At 33.7% G+C, this 18,911-nt stretch overlaps 1 protein-coding gene across 1 annotated transcript in view; it reads left to right on the top strand.

The window, feature by feature from the left end:
- Positions 1–18,911, top strand: part of ADCY2 (adenylate cyclase 2) — a 562,787-nt gene that overhangs the window by 182,702 nt on the left and 361,174 nt on the right. The window contains exon 3 of the mRNA XM_027868958.1: positions 8,175–8,336. Coding sequence (XP_027724759.1) covers positions 8,175–8,336 — 162 coding nt within the window. The remainder of the gene's footprint in view (positions 1–8,174; positions 8,337–18,911) is intronic.

Here is an 18,911-nt window from a genome sequence, read left to right as displayed (position 1 = left end):
CTATCTATCTATCTATCTATCTATCTATCTATCTATCTATCTATCTATCTATATTATATGTATATATGTATGTATGAATACATGTATGCATATGTAGACTGTATGTATATGTATATAGATGTGTGTATATGTACATGTATATGTATACATATAGATATAAACACTGTTCACAATATAATACATATGCATACACACATACACTTATGCATATATATGTGCATGCATGTATGCAATGTGTATATATACATATATGTATAATGTATATATGGATAGACATATAATATACATATGCATAATGTGTCAACAATGTTTCATTTTAATTACTCATTTTATCTTATTCTTCTAGTGTACTATAAGATCCTAGAAGACAAAGATTCTGTCTTGCCTAAACACCTCCTACCACAATGATAGCACAATGATCTATACTCAGTTAACAAACCCAATGAACATCTGGGTCATTAGAAATTGAATTCCTAGCCATTCTTTAATGTAAATTAAATATTACCTTTTTCATGAAGTTTCCATGATTCCCCAATACTTGATAATAAGGTGGGGAGGGACCCTTCAAAGGGAACCTTCCCCACCTTGAATCCTACATTGTGCTTTACTTTACTGCTTTCCAATGCTCTAATCATGTAATATGTATATTATACCACTACAGAGCCATAACCAGCAATGTTGATATTCAAGGCAAGAAACACTACATTTAGCCTCAGATTAACTTTGTAATTCCTAATGAAAAAATAATACAAGAAGCTAGTAAAAACAAATTCAGTTGATCAGGAAAGGAATTAGCTCCCAAACTGGGCCTCAGACGGGTGTTATTAACATTTGATAGTTCCTTATTAAAAGTATTATTCTTGTTAAATGCTAAGCTCAATTATTTCTATCTTTTGCAGGAGTTCATATCAACATGTAAATGTATTAAATTTTAAAATTTGCTTTAAACAATTGTAGCATTTTCCCTTCTACATTTCACACTCCAAATGGATAGGGACATTTCTGATCTAACCTTTTGTATTGCCCTTAGTCCCTGCAGATTGATTTCCACGCAAGTTTTCAATAAATGATTACCAAATGAGAGAATGAATGACTACAGACACATTAAAATGCTGTGTTTGTGCCTTGGATACATACTATACTTTTGGATGAATCTGGAGCTCTATAACCTCTGGAGTCACTGGGATATGGGTTGTAGATGGGAAATCTGAAGGAGCTAAATTTGGCTTAGGAGTAGCTTAGTGGCTTAGAAGGAGAGCTCCAATCTCATCTTTATTGAAATAGAGGTAATCAGAATAGGTCTGTGACAATAGGGCAGGAGCTGGCCTAGAGCAAGCACAGTAGCAGCACCAGCAGAGGGCCTTGAAGGCAACTATGAGAATGATAGCAGCAGTGGAAGCTTCTGGTATTCTGAGTCCATTGATAGCAAGAGATAGCAGATTCTCTTTCTGACCTGTTGTCTGTATAACTGGTACTGACTGGTAAGTCTGTTGACCATATGCAGTTCTGGGTTGCAATTTCAGGGCAGATAGAAGCACTAATGCTTGTGGCTTCAGGAGAAAAGAGCACAGTTCCAGAGCCAAGAGGAGCACTAGGGCTTACAGTCTTAGAAGAACATGTATCCCTCACCAGAGCACAGAGCAGGAGAACAGTGACCCCACTTCTCTCCTGATCACATCACCTTGAAAGCACCAAAAACTATAACCTTAGAACTACCTCTAAAAATAGCAACATGAAAAAGTCTGAAGCTTGAAATAGCACCTCCGATGCCAAGGCAAGCAAAGCACTTATTTAATATAAAGTTCAACATCAAGAAAAGAACTAGGGAAATGGACAAATGACAACAGCAACAACAAAAATTGATCATAAGGAGCTACTTTGGCAGCAGGGAAGACCAAGACACAAACTCAGATGAAGACAGCAATGTGAAAACACATGTAAGTAATGCCTCAAAGAAAAATGCTAATTCCTAGAATTCCTTGAATAATTCCTAGGAGAGTTAAAGAAAGAAATAAGGGTGGTAAATGAAAAATTATTTAAAGAGATGAGAATGATGAAAGAAAATTATGAAAAGAGGATTTAAAATTAACAGCTTCGAAAAAGAGGAACACAAAAAATGGGAAAAAAATAACACCTTAAAAAACAGAATTGGCCTAATCATAAAAGAGGCAAAAAAATTCACTGAAGAAAAGAACTCCTTAAAAAGCAGAATTGCCCAAATGGAAGAAAGAGGTACAAAAGCTCACTGGAAAAAAAATTCTTAAACATAGCATTGGGGAAATAGAAGCTAATGACTCCATGAAACTCAAGAAACAATAACACAAAGTCAAAAGAATGGAAAAAAATAGAAATGTGAAATATCTCATTATAAATACAAATGACCTGGAAAATAGATTGAGGAGAAATAATTTAAGAATTATTAGACTACGTGAAAGCCATGATGAAAAACAAAAGCCTAGATATCATATTTCAAGATATTGTCAAGAACTGCTCAATATCTCAGATCCAGAGGACAAAATAGAAATTGAAAGAATCCACCAATCATCTCCTGAAAAATACGCCAAAAGGAAAACTTCCTGGAATATCATAGCCAAATTCAAGAGCTTCCAGATAAAGGAGAAAACATTGCAAGCAGCCAGAAAGAAACAATTCAAATATTGTGTAGTAGTCTTGAGTAGTCAGGACTACTCAAGATTTAACAGCTTCCACAGTAATGAAGTGGAGGACTTGGAATATGATGTTCTGGAAGGCAAAGGAAATAAGGTCACAACTAAGAATAACCTACAAAGCAAAACTGAATATAAACCTTCACGGGAAAAAATGCATCTTTAATGAAATAGAAGACTTCAAAGGATTTCTGATGAAATTACAGGAACTGAATAGAAAATCTGACAGTCAAACACAAGACTCAAGAGAAGCCAAAAGGGAAAACATTAAAGAATAATCATAAGGTACTTTAAAAAGTTAAAGTGTTTACATTCTTATATGGGAAGATGAAGCATATAACTTCTAAGAACTTTATCATTTTAGGGCAGTTAGAAGGAGTCTAAATAGACAGAGGATATTAGTGTGAGTTGATTTTGTTGTAATGAGCTAAAAAAGGGAGATTGAGAAAAAAAAGAATGCACTTGGAGTAGGAGTAAGTGAGAGGTGAAATGGGGAAATTTTTACACATGGAAGAGCTTTTGTACTGGAGGAGAAAATGGGGGTGGCAGTGGCAGGCAATGCTTGAACTTCACTCTCATCAGAATTGGTTTAGAGAGGGAAGAATATAAACACTCAGTAATGTAGAGAAATCTATCTTACCCAATTGGGAAGTAGGAAGGGAAGGGGGAAAGAGATATGGAGGGAGGTAGGAAATGATAAAAGGGAGATTGGATTAAGGGAGGGAGTGGTCAGAAGCAAAGAGACTTTTGAGGAGGGACAGGATAAAATGAGAGAAAAAATGAACAGAAGAAAATAGGTTGGAGGGAAATACACAGGTAGTAATCATAACCTTGAAGGATAGTTAGGTGGTGAGGTTGATAGAGTGATAGACCTGAAGTCAGAAAGACCTGAGTTCAAATCCAATCCCTCACACTTACTGACTGTGTGACCCTGGGCAAGTCTCTCAACCTTGTTTGCTTCAGGTTCCCATCTGAAAAATGAGATGAAGAAGAATACGAGAAACTACTCCCCTATCCTTGCCAAAAAGACCCCAAAAGGATTCTTGAAGACATAACTGAAAAAGACTAAATCACAAAATCATAACTTTGAATATGAATGGGATGAACTCACCTATAAAACAGAAAAAGATAGCCAAATGGTTTAGAAACCAGAATTCAACAATGTTTTTAATAAGAGAAGCATTTAAAGCAGAAAGACACACAGAGTTAAAATAAATGGAGGGATCACAATCTATTATGCTTCAACTAAAGTTAAAAAAAAGCAAGGGTAACAATCATGATTGTTGATAAAGAAAGAGCAAAAATAGCCCAAATTAAAAGATAATCAGGAAAAATATATTTTGCTAAAAGGTACCATGAACAAGGAAATAATATCAAAATATTTTTGCAGTGAGTTTCTCTGATAAAGGCCTCATTTCTTAAATATATAAGGAACTGAGTCTTATTTGTAAAAATAAGAGCCATTCCCCAAGTGATATGTGGTCAAAACATATAACAGGCTTTTTTTTTTCAGAAGAAATAAGAGTCATATGAAAACAAATATTCCAAATCACTATTGATAAGAGAAATATAAATTAAAACAATTCTGAGGTAGTACATCACACCTATTAGAAACCACAAATGATGGAGGGGATGTGGGAAAATAGGTAAGATAAAAAACTCTTGGTGGAGTTGTGAATTGGTCTGATCATTCTGGAGAATAATTTAGAACTGTGTCCAAAGGGCCATAAAACTATACATACCCTTTTACCCAGCAATAGGTATGTATATTAAAGAAAGAAAGAAAGAAAGAAAGAAAGAAAGAAAGAAAGAAAGAGACCTATATCTACAAAAAATATTTATTGTTACTCTTTTTAGTGTTGGCAACAAATTGGAAATTGAGGGGATACTTATTAATAGGGGAAAGACTGAACAAGTTGTGACTTATGATGGTGATGAAGTATTACTGTGTTAAGAAATTATTATGGGGGTAGGTTTAGAATAAACATGGAAAAACCTGTATAAACTGATTCAAGGTGACATGAGAATAACCAGGAGATCACTGTACACAGTAACAGCAATGTTGTAATGATGATCAGCTGTGAAGGACTTAGCTACTCTGATCAAAACAGTGATCCAGGACAATTCCAAAGGACTCATGGTGAAAAGAAAATATCCACCTTTAGAGACAGAACTGATGAACTATGAATGCACATTGAAGTAAAATTTTCTTGCTTCCTTTATTTTTCTTTTTTTGTGGTGTGACTAACATGAAAATATGTTTTGTATGATTTTACATGTCTAATTTATATCATTTTGCTTGCCTTCTCACTGGGTATTGGATGGAGAGGAAGAATTTGGAAGTCAAAATTTAAAAAGAAAGGAAAAATTTAAAATAATAATTAAAAATTAATATATTCCATGCAGACCTCTTTATCTTTCCTTTCATGAAGATGAGGAAAGTATTTCCCTTAAGGGCTTCACCACCTTCCAGACACTGATGTTTTCAACTTTGAAGCCATCCTCATCTTCTCAATCTCCCTTACCATATGTATTTAATTGGCTATTTTTTACGCTATCTCCATAAAATCTGTCACAATCATCCCATACTCAATATACTCACAAACATGATACTAGTTTTAGTCTTTATTATATCTCATATAGATTATTGTAATTACCTTCTAACTAATCTTCCTCTGTCTTTAATCCTATTCCTTCCCAATCCACTGTCCTCATAGCTACAAAAGTAATGTTCCCAAAGTACAAAGTTCTGACCATAGCAGTCCCCTGCTCAAAAAGTACCAGGGGCTACATTTAGCCTCTAGGTTCAAATATAAATTCCTTTATTTGGCCTCTAAATCCCATCACTATCTAGCCCTAGCTTACCTTCCCAAAATTATTATACATTATTTTCTTTAATTATTCTTCATTCCAACTTAACTGGCTAACTCATTGTCCTTCTCATGTGAAATTCCATCAGGTTTTTATACAGGCTGCTTGCCCTGCCCCCATTATTTCTTTCAAAACTCAGTTCAAGCACCATCTCTTACATCAGAAGTTTCCTGATTCCCCCCAGATGCTTGTGCCTTCTAATTGGAATTATATTAAACTTATTAGATAGAGAGAGAGAGAGAGAGAGAGAGAGAGAGAGAGAGAGAGAGATAAATAGGTAGATAGATTTATATTTACTTATATACAAATGTTGCTTTAGTTCATTGAAGGCAGGGGATCCTCAATTAATTATTATTGTTCCCATACCTTTGCTTTGTAGATTAACAAAGTTTCATGCCAGAGTGTGGGCTTTTAGCTTAGCCATAGCATGTCTTAGAGAGTGATAATATTCTGTAGGTTCTCCTCTGTATCTTACCTACAATTAAAATGAACTGAGCAAAGAGTTTTCCAAAGACACATTTTTTAAAGAGTATGCTCTTGTTTTCTGTTTGCATCTCCAAGGCTTAGTACAATGCCTGGCACATGATCAATGTTTAAGAAAGGCTTGTTGATTGATCCAACTCTACAAGAAATCTCTACACAGTTTATACTTCCCTGAAGTCCCTTCAGCATCTAGTTCAGGAGTGGGAAACCTGCAGCCTTGAGGCCACATGTGGCTTTCTAGGTCCTTAAGTATGTCCTTTTGAGTGAGTCCAAGTTTGCAGAACAAATTCTTCTATTAAGGGGATTTGTTCTGTGAAGTTTGAATTCAATCAAAAGGCCACACTTGAGGGCCTAGAGGACCACATGTGGCCTTGAGGCTGCAGGTTCCCCATCCCTGGTGTAGTATCTCAGACAATCCCTTGTATACAAAGATCAGCAAAGAATAAAGCATTTGTTATTGTTGTTGTTGTTGTTTTACTTTCCAAGATAGCTGATATTTGTGAATCATTGAAGGGAAAGTGATTGTTAACATGCTAGATGGGTAAGGAATGACCACAGGAGGATGACTTCATAATAGTCAAGAAGTGATATTATTAAGGGATATTGTGGAGGGATTAACTTAAAGGAGTCAAATAAAGTCTAAGAAGTTAAATCCATTCTCTTCTGAGATTAAAGAGAAAGGAATATATATATATATGTACATATACATACACATATATATATATACACACACACATAAACAGAGGAAACATACACACACACACACACACACAATTTTGTTGCTGTGTGTTTTACCATTCATTGGAAATTTACACAAGATGCCTTGGTTACCATCAAGGTAGTAGATTAGGTCATCTCCTGAGCCTGTTTCAAAGGGTCACTGAGAACTTGAGAACAGAGAAGAAGATAAGGAATGGCTATTAAGGAAAATATGTTAGAAAATTGAAAAAAATTAATAAAATAATTGTTGAACAGTTGAATGTTCTCACCTGAAACTAGACACTATGTCTAGAGTCTAGACAAATGGTGAATGGCTGTGAGCATGACAACATCTATGTATACTCTTTAATAGAAGTTGTGTTATATTGAATTACAAAGATGTGAATAAGATGAATTATGGCTCAAGCAGTTATCACTATTGTAAGAAAATCGTATGGTTATTTCTGCTGATATTGAGAAATCAAGCCAAGTATATAGCAAGGCAAGGGCTAGATTCTACTTATTGGAGAATTTTTCCTTTATTATATGACATATAGCATTATTGTATCACCATTCTGATAACTGGTAAATGAAAACTATTGATTTTACTTCTTGAGTTATGAGGCTGATCCTGATCTACCTAGAGTTTAGGGATTAAAATTTGCATTAATAGATATTTATATAAGATTCAAGATGCCTTTAAAGTTTTGTACTTACATATATGCAAATGGATTCAGTAATAGCAAGATTTCTATCTTTCCAATTTAAGCACTTAAATTTAGGTCATAAGTGACTGTGCACATATGTTTTACATGGAAAAAGAATTCAAATGAATTATGAGCAGTCAATTATTTAAATGAAGCTATTAATTATTACCTTGGTCACATATTAATCAAAGGAATAGTGCTGCCTTTAGGAAATGTCAAGATTTGAATAATTTAAACTGTATGTTTTCCATTGCAAATAAGGAATGATTACTACTGCTTTTAGGTGTTTAAAAATGTGATTGTGTGGATGGCTAAAAGATCATCTATTCCTATTCAACATTAATTAAATAGATAGATGGAATTGTTAAAATTTGAAAAGTTTTGAAAGAACTGTCAAATTTCAAATATAGATTGTAATTTTCTTCCTTTTTTCTTTCTTAGTAGTCTCTATTGCTGGCTATGTGATAATGATTTTGCAAAGTATTTGAAAAATAAATCTAACAGATTACTATGATTCTGAAATGTAAGAACTTCACAAAGTATTGTTTTGCCCCAAATGGTGGAGACCATCATTATTCTTCACTTAAAATAATTTCATTTCATGCATTTATTTGGAGAATTATGCTAAATTTTGAATGGGCACAGAATTTCATATTGGCTTAGGTAGCCTCATATGGAAAATCATGAAGAAAAACTCTAGAAGTTGACTCCAATATGGCATTGACTGTTCTATTTTTCCTCCTCACAGGTATCATTTTTTTTATTCATTATCTTTGTGGTATACACTATGTTGCCCTTCAACATGAGAGATGCCATAATTGCTAGCATACTGACCTCTTCATCCCACACCATTGTGCTGAGCATCTGTGTCTCTACCACAGAAGGAGTAAAGGAGCACTTGGTTTGGCAGGTGAGTACATGACAGAATGAACCATTGATGATGCATTGAATCTCCTGAGGACAACAGTGGGACATGTATGACAACTTTTATTTGAGTAGATGATAACATTTTTGTTTTCCTTCTTCTATTGAATTCAACTTTCTGTAGCTCATAGCTCCACTATTTTTGGCAGTGAATTTATGTCTAACAGCTAATAGACAGGTAAATCCACAACAGTAGAACCAACAACCACTTAGCAATTAGCAACACAGATTAAAGTTAGCATGAAAACTAAATGTAGAAAATCTATTTTTCTGACTGCTGAATTAGAGCATAATCCCAATAGTTTAAAAAAAAGCCTTCTTATCATAAATTGTAATTTAACTCTGTTAGGTTTAGGATAAAATGTTGCTTATAAGTAAATCCATACACAAACCTGCATATGCACTCATATAGCTATAGGAACTTTAACTTCCCATGCAGATACACAGACACACACACATATGCACACATACTCACACACTAAAAGTGTTACTAATCACTATATTTCATGAGATAGTGCCTCAGACAATTTCTGAATTTCAGTTACATAAAATGTTGCTAAAGGAAACAGCTTCTTAAAAAAAGCATTCAGAAGGAAAGTGTTCTGTTTCATTAGGAAAGCAAATAACTTTCTCACAAATATTCGCATCAACAATAGAGAGTATAAATGATTTAGAGTTGTTCCTAAGAGTCTCTTTTTCCTTAGTAAAATGACTAAAAAGGAAATTTGTGAAATATGAAGTTTGTTGTATAAGATAAGCTCTTTAATCCTTTCCAGCTCTAAACTTCTATAATCCAAAGCTTCCCTATCAGATGCAAAAAAGAGGAAATTCTCATTTGTTTCCCCAACCAGACCTGTGAATCTCCTCTTTTACCAGTCAAGTTTCTAGCATACTGGCTAGAGGCAACCAGGCAACTACTATTGGGACCTGTAATGACTCAGAATACTTCCCCCTCCTAACTTTGTTCTCAGAAGTGTTATGTGGTTTTATCCTGGGTTTATTGTTCCATGGTTTTCTTAGTTCTCAATAGGAGAATTAAGTTCTCCCATATTTCATTCCTCACCCACTTTGGATTCCCAAGGAAAGTTGCTACTTATAGAATTACTAATTATAGAATTGTTAACAGATTGTAGTCTAAGGTTTTCCCAGAAAGGAGAGAAAGTTAAAAAAATACATGTGATGGTATACTTGGAGAATCCTAGAGAATCAACTAAAAAATAGTTGAAATAATTAAAAAAAAAACTTCAGCAAAGTTGCAGGATATAAATAAATCTACATAATCATCAATATTTCTTTATTATCAACAAATTCTGGCAGCAAGAGATAGAAAGAGAAATTCTATTTAAAATAATTGTAGACAACATGAAATACCTGGGAATCTACCTGCCAAGACAAACCCAGGAACTGTATGAACAAAATTACAAAATACTTTTCACGCAAATATCCAAACAATTGGAAAAAATACTAATTGCTTATGGGTAGGCTAAATCAATATAATAAAAATGACAATTCTCCCTAAATTAATTTACTTATTCAGTGCCATGCAATCAAACTACCAAAACTGTTTTCTAGAGCAAGAAAAAAAATAACAAAATTCATCTGGAAGAATAAAAAGTCAAGAATATCAAGGGAATCAAAAGGGGAGGGAGGGAGGTAGCCTAGCCATGCCAGATGTCAAACTGCATTACAAAGTGTTAATTATGAAAACAATCTAATATTGACTAAGAAATGGAGTGGCATATCAGTGAAATAGATTAGGTACACAATACAAAGTAGTAAATAACCATAGTAATCTAGCATTTGATCTGAACTTTTAGGACAGGAACTCACTATTTGACAAAAACTGATGGGGAAACCAGAAAGTAGTTTGGTAGAAACTGAATGTAGAATAATGTTAGCTTTTAAAGAGTAGAATGTAATATGACAGGTCCTATTTGTACCATACTATGAAATTTAGTTATTGAGTCATATAGTTTGTTGTTGTTTTTGCATTTTGATTTTTACGTACAGAGTTACTTTGTTGAAAAATTATTCTATAATATACAGAAATCTTTAAGGAGTTTCACTAATTTATAGGCATGATTTTTCAGAAAGGGAAAATTATTTCTACAAAATAAATTCCATCATCCATTTGAGAAATCTATAAGGCTATATAGCGAGTAGTCTAATCATAACTGTAACCTTCAAAATACTTTAGCTGTTAAGAAGTTAAAGAGGTCTATAAGCACTCAACCCCTGACCAAGACCTTCCTTGTGATTTTGATACTTGAAATTTCAATTGCTGAGGTTTTTGAAAACATATTCAGAAAAAGAAATATTTCATTTTGATAAATTTATAAACAGCATTACATTCAAAGACATATTAACATATATATATATATATATAAAGGTTGCTTTACATTTGACTATAAAATAGTGAATGAATGGAGACAACACTCTAAGCAATGTTCAAATAACAAACAGTACCACTGTGATTCCTGATTATTATATGAGCAGAAAATAAATATAGTTTTATTTTATTGCAGTCCAAATCCAGCCTTTTCCATCCATTTATTTTATTTAATTATTTTCAAAACTAGCCTGACACATTGAGAGCAGCTTTGAGAGGTCTATGTTACCAATACCCAGTAGTCTCATTCTACATTTGACTGAGCTTATAACTGAAATGACTTAATTTTATATGTAAGCCTAGTAGTGTGCCTGATTCATTCAGTTAATCAAAAGATGTTTTCTTTGAGGAGTCATCTGTCTTTCTCCACTAGTCAAAGCATTATAATCCTCTTAAATTGATTACAGACTTATTTATATCTCATTTACATTTTTTTACTGATTTATTCAGTTGAAGTGTCTAAGTCATCTGTGATTAATTGAGATGAATGGAAGGGTACCCTAGTCTTAAAATCTCCCCCTAGTTAAACTTTGGCAATCTGCAGCAAATCAACTATAGTCCATTGGACAAAGTTCTTAGTCCCAAATGCTGAGTAGTTTTCCCTTTACTTGGGGAAGTTTAAGCATTATTCAGTGTCTTTTTCTAAAGAGTCTCAACAAATTCCAAGTGGCACATTTCCCAAGTGATCAAGAAATGATCATTCTTCCATACTTCCAAATATGTGTTGATACAACTTAACAGACCAACATTTTTTACAAATTTCACATGCGTTACAGACTAGCTTGGTGCTTGCAAAAGGCCTTCCCCAACTACAAATCAATAAAGGAAAATAAAATTGAAGTTCCCATCAAAATGCAGAGCTCCCAGAAGAGCTCCCCACCCTCTGCACTGGGATTAGGAATGTGGAGGCAGCTAGAAGTCATGAATTCACCCATCAAGTTAGAAACCAAACAAAAGTGGTTTGGTGCTTCTGTAACGACAATGACCCACTCTCCCTGGGTTGAGGGTAAGAAAGGAGGAGCTTGGGTACTCCCTTCTCAGAGTAAAAGTTGGCTGTTACAGAGCTTTCTAGAACATGTGGTACTCTCTTCACAGAGATTAAGGACCCGAGAAAATGAGAAGTCACTTGTTGACCTTCAGGTGAGAAAAAAAAATTGCCCTGGGTGAAAATTACTCCATTATTTGTTTTAGTTATGGGGCAATACTGAACAAAACATCTCCGTAAAACACAGAACACATCAAAATATCACCCAGTTGCCCTTTAGTAATTCCACTTGAGGTCCAGAGAAAGATTTCTTTTGGGTCACTACACCATAATGCACCTGAAATTTCCTCAAAGGATCACTGCCAGTGAAGAGCACAATCCAAATAGAGTTCCTAACTCGCCCCTAACTAGGACAAGCCAATTAAAAAAAAAAAACATACTTAGAATGCACTTAGCAAACATACTTAGAATGTAGATCTCCCAAATTGAATTAAACATTTGGGGTCGATGGCTCAGGGTTTATATGACAGCCAGTAAATCTTATCCTAAGAACTGGAAGTACATAAAAATAACAGACAAACTATTTAGACTCTATCACAATATTATAAACAATTTAAATCTACTTAAAGCCCAAAAGGAAAAAAAAGTGGACATTTATGAATTTTGTGCGAATAAATAGTTGGATGAACTTGAACATGTAGGTGTTAATAATAACAACAATAAACTACCATTTATGTGATACCTACTATTGACCAGGCACTATGCTAAGCACTTTACAAATATTATCTCATTTGATCCTCAAGACAATCCTGTGAGGTAAGGGTGCAATAACTTAATAAATAGATGCAATAAAATAATATATTAGTAGCAAACATTCAAACAAACAAAAGTCATCTCAAAGGAATTGATCTGATTTGATTGGAAAACATGAGAAAAGATTGTTCAAGTACAGTCTTAAGTAAAAGAGAAAAATTTTTTTTGCTAATTTTTTTTGCTAATTTTGCTAATTTTTATCTAGTAAATCTCTGCAAACTAGGGTATCTAAGACCAAAAGTCCCATCTGGAGTCCCCATTGGGTCACTTTAAATGCAAAAGGACCCCCAAATTATCCTGGATAACCTACCCCTCCCCCTGTTGTTGTTATTATTCAGTTGTTTCAGTCATATCTAACTCTTAGTTCCCCCATCTGGGGATTTCTTGGCAAAAATACTGGAATGATTTGTCATTTATGTCTTCTCCAGCTCATTTTATAGAGGAGGAAACTGAGGCAAACAGGATTAAGTAACTTGCCCAGAGTCACACAGCTAAGTGTCTGAGGCCAGATTTGAACTCAGAGAGAAGAGTCTTCCTGACTCCAGGCCCAGTTCCATATGCATGGTGCCACCTAGCTGCCGTTATCCCTCCCCCCAGTATGGCACTAATTCCAGGACTACTTCCACAACTTCCTCTCACAAACATCTGGGTCTTCAAAAGGAAACTGACTATTACTATAAGGATTCTAGGCAATAATTTTAAGGGACCAGGATTCTAGTACTGTTACACAGAATCCCCCACCCCTGCCTTCTTATTAATAATTAATAAATCTAAATTAGCTTTTTGGCAAAGCTATCTACTAAAATATAATAGCAAGAAGAGTAGTTTTTAAAAGTTTCCCCAAAAGTCTGGGGAAGAGTAGGCACAAACTTAAAGCAAAAAGGTAAAAAAAAAATATACAAATAGGTTATATATGGCAAAGGTAACTCACCACTTCTGGTATAACAACAACAACAACAACAACAACAACAATAATAATAATAATAATAATAATTCTCTTAAAGTGATTAAGTGCTCATTTATAGCTACTTTATGTGTTTGATTGATTGATTTGAAGTGACTTGGCATTCTGTGATTAATTGGGATGGGAGTGGAACACCACCTTTAAATAATCTTAACTCTCATATAACAAATACAGATGTTTAGTGTTATAATATGCAAGGGAAAGAGTAAGACTCATGGAGATTTATTGGAGTTCGTAAGAGAAAAAATAGTAGGGATACATATCTATATATCTCTATGCATAGATGGATCATATATGTGTATATATATATATATGTATATTGGAAATATTAGAGAGAACCAAGAATGAACAGTGCCACGGAAGCCCAAAGAACAGAGAGTATCCGGAGGGAAGACTTGTCAACAAAATCAAATGCTATAGAAGCATCAAGAAGAATGAGAACTGAGAAAAAGGTCTTTAGATTTTCCAATTAAGAAATTCTTGGCAACTTTAGAAAAATCTGTTTTATTTGATAAGGGGAAGGAACAATAGGGCAAGAACACCCATGAGTAGACTGGTAATGAAAATTGTAAAATGACCTTGAATTGAAGAAAGAATGATATTCAGGAGGAATATGTGTACCTTAGTAGAACTGAGGAAGAAAAGCAAACTGCGGAGATACCGAATAGGAAATAATTTATATTGTGAACCCTTGGCAGCTGATTTTAAAGGCAGAAATATAACACTGTTTAAAAATGAGTCATGGATAAGAGGCTTGTCTGAACCATGACAAAAACAAACAAACAAACAAACAAGAAACAAACAACCAAAAAAAAAAAACTAGTCCTTTTCCACATGGCATTCCTTTAGATATTTGAAGATAGATGGATCTTCATAGATCTTCTCTTCCCCTGGCTAAACTTCTCCATTCCCTCTGATTGGTCCTTATCACATAGACACAAGACCTTTCATCATCTGAGTTAGCCTTCTCTGGACATTATTCAGCCTATTAATGCCTTTGCCACATTGGGCTACCTAGAATAGGCACAGTACTTCATATGTAGTCTGATGAGGAAGAGTACAATGGTGATATCACACATTTATTCCCATGTGCTATTTTACTCTTAACACAGTACAGAATTGCATTATCTTTTTCAATTACCACATCCAATTCATTATTATTGAGCTAAAACCAGCTATTTTTTAGATAAATTATCCAATCATGCCTCTACTAGCTAGTATCTGTGACAATTTTTTTTTACTTAAGCAAAAGACTTTATATTTATCTCTCTAAAAATTCATCTTTTTGAATTCTACCCAATACCTTTCAAGATTTTTTGGAACCTAACTTTGTCATGCAATATGTTAGCTATCCCTCTAAACTTTATTGAGTATTCCATCTAAATGGTGTCTTAGCTAAACCACTAGACTCAGCATTAGGAAGGGTGGAATCAAATCCTGTCTCAGATACTTACAAGCTGTGTCACTCTGGGCAAGGTATTTAGCCTCTTTGTGCCTCAGTTTCCTTAATTCTTAAATAATGTCACTGGTCTTTTTGGTCTCCATTGTTTTCTTTTTAGCCCTAAATCTCTGACCCTCTTTTGCTTCTATTTAAGCCATTGATAGAAATGTCAAATAGCATAGAGTCAAGCACATGTCCCTGTGATGGAGTAGATGGAATGCTGGCCCTGAAGTCAAGAAGACTCATTATCCTGAGTTCAAATCTGGCCTTAGATATTTATTGACTGTGGGACCTTGAACAAGTCACTTAGCCCTGCTTGCCTCAGTTCCTCATCTGTAAAATGAACTGGAAGGAAACTACTTCAGTATATTTTTTAGGCAATTTGGGCTAAGTGACTTGTCCAGGGACACACAGCTAGTAAGTGTCAAGTGTTTGGTCTGAGGCCAGATTTGAATTCAGTCCTCCTGACTTCAGGGCCGGTACTCTTTCCACTGTGCCAGCTAGCTGCCCCTCTACTTCAGTATTTTTGCAAAGAAAACCTAAAATGAAGGTCAGGAAGAATGACACATGGCTGAAAAATGACTGAACAACAAGTATGTTTCCCTGTTGCACTGCGCTAGACACTACCTTTCAAGTTGACATGGACTATTAACCATAATTGTCTGGCCATTCAAACAATTCCATTGTTTGGATTGAATTCAACAAATTCAACTCATTGTATTATTGCTGGGTCCCTTATGTCTATCTTTTTTTTTATAAGTATGGTATGAAATATTTAATCAAATACTTTGCAAAAATCTAGGTCAACTTTATCAATAACATTCCGCTGATCTAAAAACTTAGAAACCTGTCTAAAAAAGAAAATAAAGTTAGATCAGCAGAAGTTGTCCTTCATGAAACCATGATGACTTTAAGGCGTCACCAATTAATTTTCTAAATGTTTACTAAGCATTTCTTTAATAGTATATTATTGACATTTCCCAGGAATATAAGGCAAACTCACTGGCATGAATTTTTCAAGCTTGATTTCCTCCTCTTTTCTCAAAGTATACATACATATATTCAAACATATACATATGTGCACACATATATACACACATTGGAATGTATACATAATTCAGTAATTATACATCTATGTATACATGAAAATGTGAGTGTGTAAATATATACACAGATATAATTGGGGTTTCGCACATACCCAGATTACCTAACATGGAAGTGTGAGATGCTAGGGACATGGGAAACAGAAGAACTGCCACAGGCATGGAAATTCTACATTGGCTTAACACATGGATAGGAGTAATCTCTTTCCAAAACCCCCACATTTAATGACAAAACTCTGGTGCCTATTTTCTGAAGGTTAAGCATATTACATTTCACGCCTTCCAAAAAATTCTTTTACCTTCGAGTGATTGGAGGAATGGGCATCTCATCTCTGCCATTGGCTCAAGCCCCCCAATAAGTTCCCCTTATTTTGTATTTCAATAGCTTACAACAATAGAAACTTGCTATAAAAATTCTTTCCTAGTTTGCTGCTTTCCTTCTAATTCTGACTGCGTTGGTTTGGACTGTGCAAAAAAAAACCTTGTAAATTTTTAATTTCATGTCATCAAAACTATCCATTTTACTTCTTGTGATCCTTTCTGTCTCTTGTTTAGTCATAAAGACTTTCCTTATCCATATATCTGACAAGTAAACTGTTCTATGTATGCTCCCCCAACTGACATGATATCACCCTTTATGGATAAATCATTTATTCATTTTGACCTTATTTTGGTACACTGTGTGAAATGTTGGTCTATGTCTAGTTTCTGCCAGAATGCTTTCGAATTTTCTCAGCAATTTTTGTTGAATGGTGACTAATTACATCAAAAGTTTGGCTCTTTGGGTTGATCAAACATTATATCAATGTGACTATTCACTATTATGTATTGTATACCCAATCTATTCCATTGAACAAACACTTTAATTCTTAGTCAATACCAGATTTTTTTTGGAGATTATTACTTTATAATATAGTTTGAAATATGGTACTGCTAGACTACCTTCCTTCATATTTTTTCTTTGATTCCCTTGATATTCTTCACCTTTTATTCTTCCAATTAATTTTGTTATCATTTTTTCTATCTACTTAAATGATTTTCTGGTAGTTTGATTGTATGGCACTGAATAAGCAAATTAGTTTAGATGGAACTGTCATTTTTAAAAAATTATATTGCCTTGGCTTACCTATGAGCAATGAATATTTCACAGATTATTTAGTCCTGCTTTTACATGAAAAGTGTATTGCAATTGTATTCATATGATCCCTTGGTTTCTCTTGGCTGGTAGATTCCCAAGTATTTTATAATGTTGGCAGTTATAATAATGGACTTTCTCTTTCTCTCCTTTATGGGAGTTTATTTTATATCTTTCAACTCTGTCAAAGTTGTTAATGATTTTGACTACCTCTTTAGTTACTTGTCTAGAGTTCCCTAATTATACCATCATATCATCTGAAAAAAGTGACAATTTTGTACTGTATCCTCTTTGCCTATTTTTGTTCCTTGAATTTCTTTTAATTGTCTTATTTCTATAGCTAGCATTTCTAACACAATATTGAATTATAGTAATGATAATGAACATCTTTGATTCACCTCAATCTTGGGAATGTGTCTAGCTTATTCCCATTACAAATGATGTTTGTTCTTGGTTTTAGATAGATAGTACTTATTTTAAGAAAAGCTTCATATATGTTTTCTTACTGTTTTCAATAGGCATTGGTGTATTTTGTGAAAAGCTTTTTCTACATCTATTTAGATAATCATATGATTTTTATTGTTTTTCTTATTGATATGGTCAATTATATTTATATTTTTCTAAATATTAATGTGATTATTTTGTAAGATCTCTGTGATATATTGCTGCAATCTCCTTCACAGTATCTTATTTATTATTTTTTTCATTGATAGTCATTAAGTAAATTGGTTTATAGTTTTCTTTCTGTTTTTGCTCTCCCTGGTTAAGGTATCAAAACCATATTTGTGTCATTGAAGGAATTTGGTAGGACTCCTTATTTGCCTATTTTTTCCCAAATAGTTTCTACAGTATTGAGATTAATTGTTCCTTAAGTGTTTGGTAGAATTCACTTGTAAAACCATCTAGTCCTGGGGATTTTTTTCTTAGACTTATGGTTTCTTTAGTTTTTTTTTCCTAAGATAGAGTTACTTAAGTATTTTATTTCCTCTACTGTTGATCTAGGCAATTTGTATTTTTGTAAATGTTCATCTATTTCACTTAGATTATCAGGCTTACAGGCATACAATAGTGCAAATTAGCACTTAATACTTGCTTTATTGTCATCTTCCTTGATGGTGCATTCACCCTTTCCATTTTTTATGATAGTAATTTGTTTTTCTTCTTTCTTTTTTGAACAAATTAACCAATGTTTTATCAATTTTTTCCATAAAGTCAGCTTTGTTTTATTTGTTCAATTTTTTTAACTTTCTATTTTAATCATCTCACTTTTGATTTGCATGATTTCCATTTTTATGTTTAGTTAAGGATACTTAATTTATTGCTTTCTAGGTTTTTTTTTTTGGTTACACACCTAATTCATTGATTTCTTCTTTTTCTCTCTTATTGATATGTGCATAAAGAGGTAAATTTTTGGCTGCATCCCACAAATTTTGGTCTGTGGTCTCATTGTCATTTTATTATTAAAATTATTGATTGTTTCTATGATTTGTTATTTGACCCACTTATTGCTTAGGATTAGATTATTTGGTTTCCAATTAATTTTTAACCTTCACTTTTGTGGCCTTTAATTGAATGTATTTTTTATTTAATTATGGTCTCAAAGAGTACATTTAATATTTTTGCTTTTCTGCATTTGTTTTTGAGGTTTTTATGCTCTAATACATGGTAAATGTTTGTGAAGGTGCCATGTACAGCCAAGAAAAAAAAAAGATATATTCCTTTCTATTTCTA

The sequence above is a fragment of the Vombatus ursinus genome, unplaced genomic scaffold, assembly GCF_900497805.2.
Source record: "Vombatus ursinus unplaced genomic scaffold, bare-nosed wombat genome assembly UNPS02014791.1, whole genome shotgun sequence".
Taxonomy (NCBI): Eukaryota; Metazoa; Chordata; class Mammalia; order Diprotodontia; family Vombatidae; genus Vombatus; species Vombatus ursinus.
Note: the sequence above shows the minus strand (reverse complement) of the source record. Positions and strands in the feature narration are given on the sequence as shown.